This window comes from Cervus canadensis, chromosome 24, assembly GCF_019320065.1.
Source record: "Cervus canadensis isolate Bull #8, Minnesota chromosome 24, ASM1932006v1, whole genome shotgun sequence".
Lineage (NCBI taxonomy): Eukaryota > Metazoa > Chordata > Mammalia > Artiodactyla > Cervidae > Cervus > Cervus canadensis.
The window spans coordinates 53,419,848-53,421,562 of record NC_057409.1 but is presented as its reverse complement, the minus strand read 5'-3'; the positions used below and the strand labels follow the sequence as shown (position 1 = coordinate 53,421,562).

Sequence of the window (1,715 nt, the reverse complement as noted above, 5' to 3'; positions counted from 1 at the left end):
CAACCCCACTTTTCTGAAAAATATATATTTATAATTCAATTCCACATCACTCTCCCCACCAGCAATAACTTTATATAATAACTTTTTGAGACCATCCCTCTGGCAAGAAGTAGGCACAAGCAGACGGATCATTCTCAGTTCCTAGGCAGATATTTCAGAAAGAAATTTTCTCTCTTGCAGTCTAAGGAAAGTAACATTTATATGAACAATTAAGTAAGTCTTCCCCTGGTCTTCATTCATTCTTTGGAGTTACCTCTAAGCTAGTTAAGATGGTGTATATTGCAGTCGGATCCCGGCAGCAGCTGCAGCGGCTCTTGTCTCGTAGCCTCTCCTCGCTATCGCCTTTTCGCTTCCGGAAACATGGCCTCCGGTGTGGCTGTGTCTGATGGGGTCATCAAAGTGTTCAACGACATGAAAGTGCGTAAGTCGTCGACACCAGAGGAAGTGAAGAAGCGCAAGAAGGCGGTGCTCTTCTGCCTGAGTGAGGACAAGAAGAACATCATCCTGGAGGAGGGCAAGGAGATCCTGGTGGGTGACGTGGGCCAGACGGTAGACGACCCTTATGCCACCTTTGTCAAGATGCTGCCAGACAAGGACTGCCGCTACGCCCTCTATGACGCAACCTACGAGACCAAGGAGAGCAAGGAGGAGGACCTGGTGTTCATCTTCTGGGCCCCTGAGTGTGCACCCCTTAAGAGCAAAATGATCTATGCCAGCTCCAAGGATGCCATCAAGAAGAAGCTGACGGGGATCAAGCATGAATTACAAGCAAACTGCTACGAAGAGGTCAAGGACCGCTGCACCCTTGCAGAGAAGCTGGGGGGCAGCGCCGTCATCTCCCTGGAGGGCAAGCCTTTGTGAGCCCCCTCCAGCCCCCTGCCTGGAGCATCTGGCAGCCCCAGACCTGCCCACGGGGGTTGCAGGCTGCCCCCTTCCTGCCAGACCGGAGGGGCTGGGGGGATCCCAGCAGGGGGAGGGCAGTCCCTTCACCCCAGTTGCCAAACAGCCCCCCCCCCACCCCCTGGACCTTCCTCCTCCCTCCACCCCTGACGGTTCTGGCCTTCCCAAACCGCTTTTGATCTTGATTCCTCTTGGGTTGAAACAGACCAAGTTCCCCCCCCGCCCCCGAACCCCTGTTTGGGGGGGGGCCTGTATTTTTTTTAACGACACCCCAGTCCCCCACCTGTTCCTCCCCTTTCCCATGCTGCCAACTTCTAACCGCAATAGTGACTCTGTGCTTGTCTGTTTAGTTCTGTGTATAAATGGAATGTTGTGGAGATGACCCCTCCCTGTGCCGCCTGCTTCCCCTCCCCCCTTTCCTCTGGTCACAGCCACTCATGGAAGCAGGACCAGTAAGGGCCCTTCAATTTAAAAAAAAAAAAAAGAAAAACCACAAATAAAAGGCTCACTATGGAAAAAAAAAAAAAAAGATGGTGTATATTCCCTATGGCTGATTCATGTTGATGCTTGACAAGAAAACAAAATTCTGTAAAGCAATTATCCTTCAATTAAGAAATAAATTTTAAAAAGATGGTGTATGGTCCAAAAACATCTTATCTTTAATATCAGAAGTATTGACTATCCGGTATCATGAACACCGTTTTAGAACTATGTTTGCATCTTCCCCATGTCCATTGTTATTTGAGTCCCACTGGACTCACCTTTTGTAGAAGAGCTGACGAGCTGTCCAGGGAAGAGTGTTTCATGTCTGGCAG

The 1,715-nt window shown here is 49.8% G+C and overlaps 1 protein-coding gene across 1 annotated transcript; it reads left to right on the top strand.

Annotated features, from left to right (window-relative positions):
• The first annotated feature begins 271 nt into the window (after positions 1 to 271).
• Positions 272 to 1,411, top strand: LOC122426540 (cofilin-1-like). The gene has a single exon (XM_043445536.1). The coding sequence runs from the start codon at positions 361 to 363 to the stop codon at positions 859 to 861; it is 501 nt and encodes a 166-aa protein (XP_043301471.1). The 5' UTR covers positions 272 to 360; the 3' UTR covers positions 862 to 1,411.
• The last annotated feature ends 304 nt before the right edge of the window (positions 1,412 to 1,715 follow it).

What these genes read in the sequence shown, in the direction of transcription:
- LOC122426540 (XM_043445536.1), top strand. Translation starts at nt 361, where the DNA reads ATGGCCTCCGGTGTGGCTGTGTCTGATGGGGTCATCAAAGTGTTCAAC.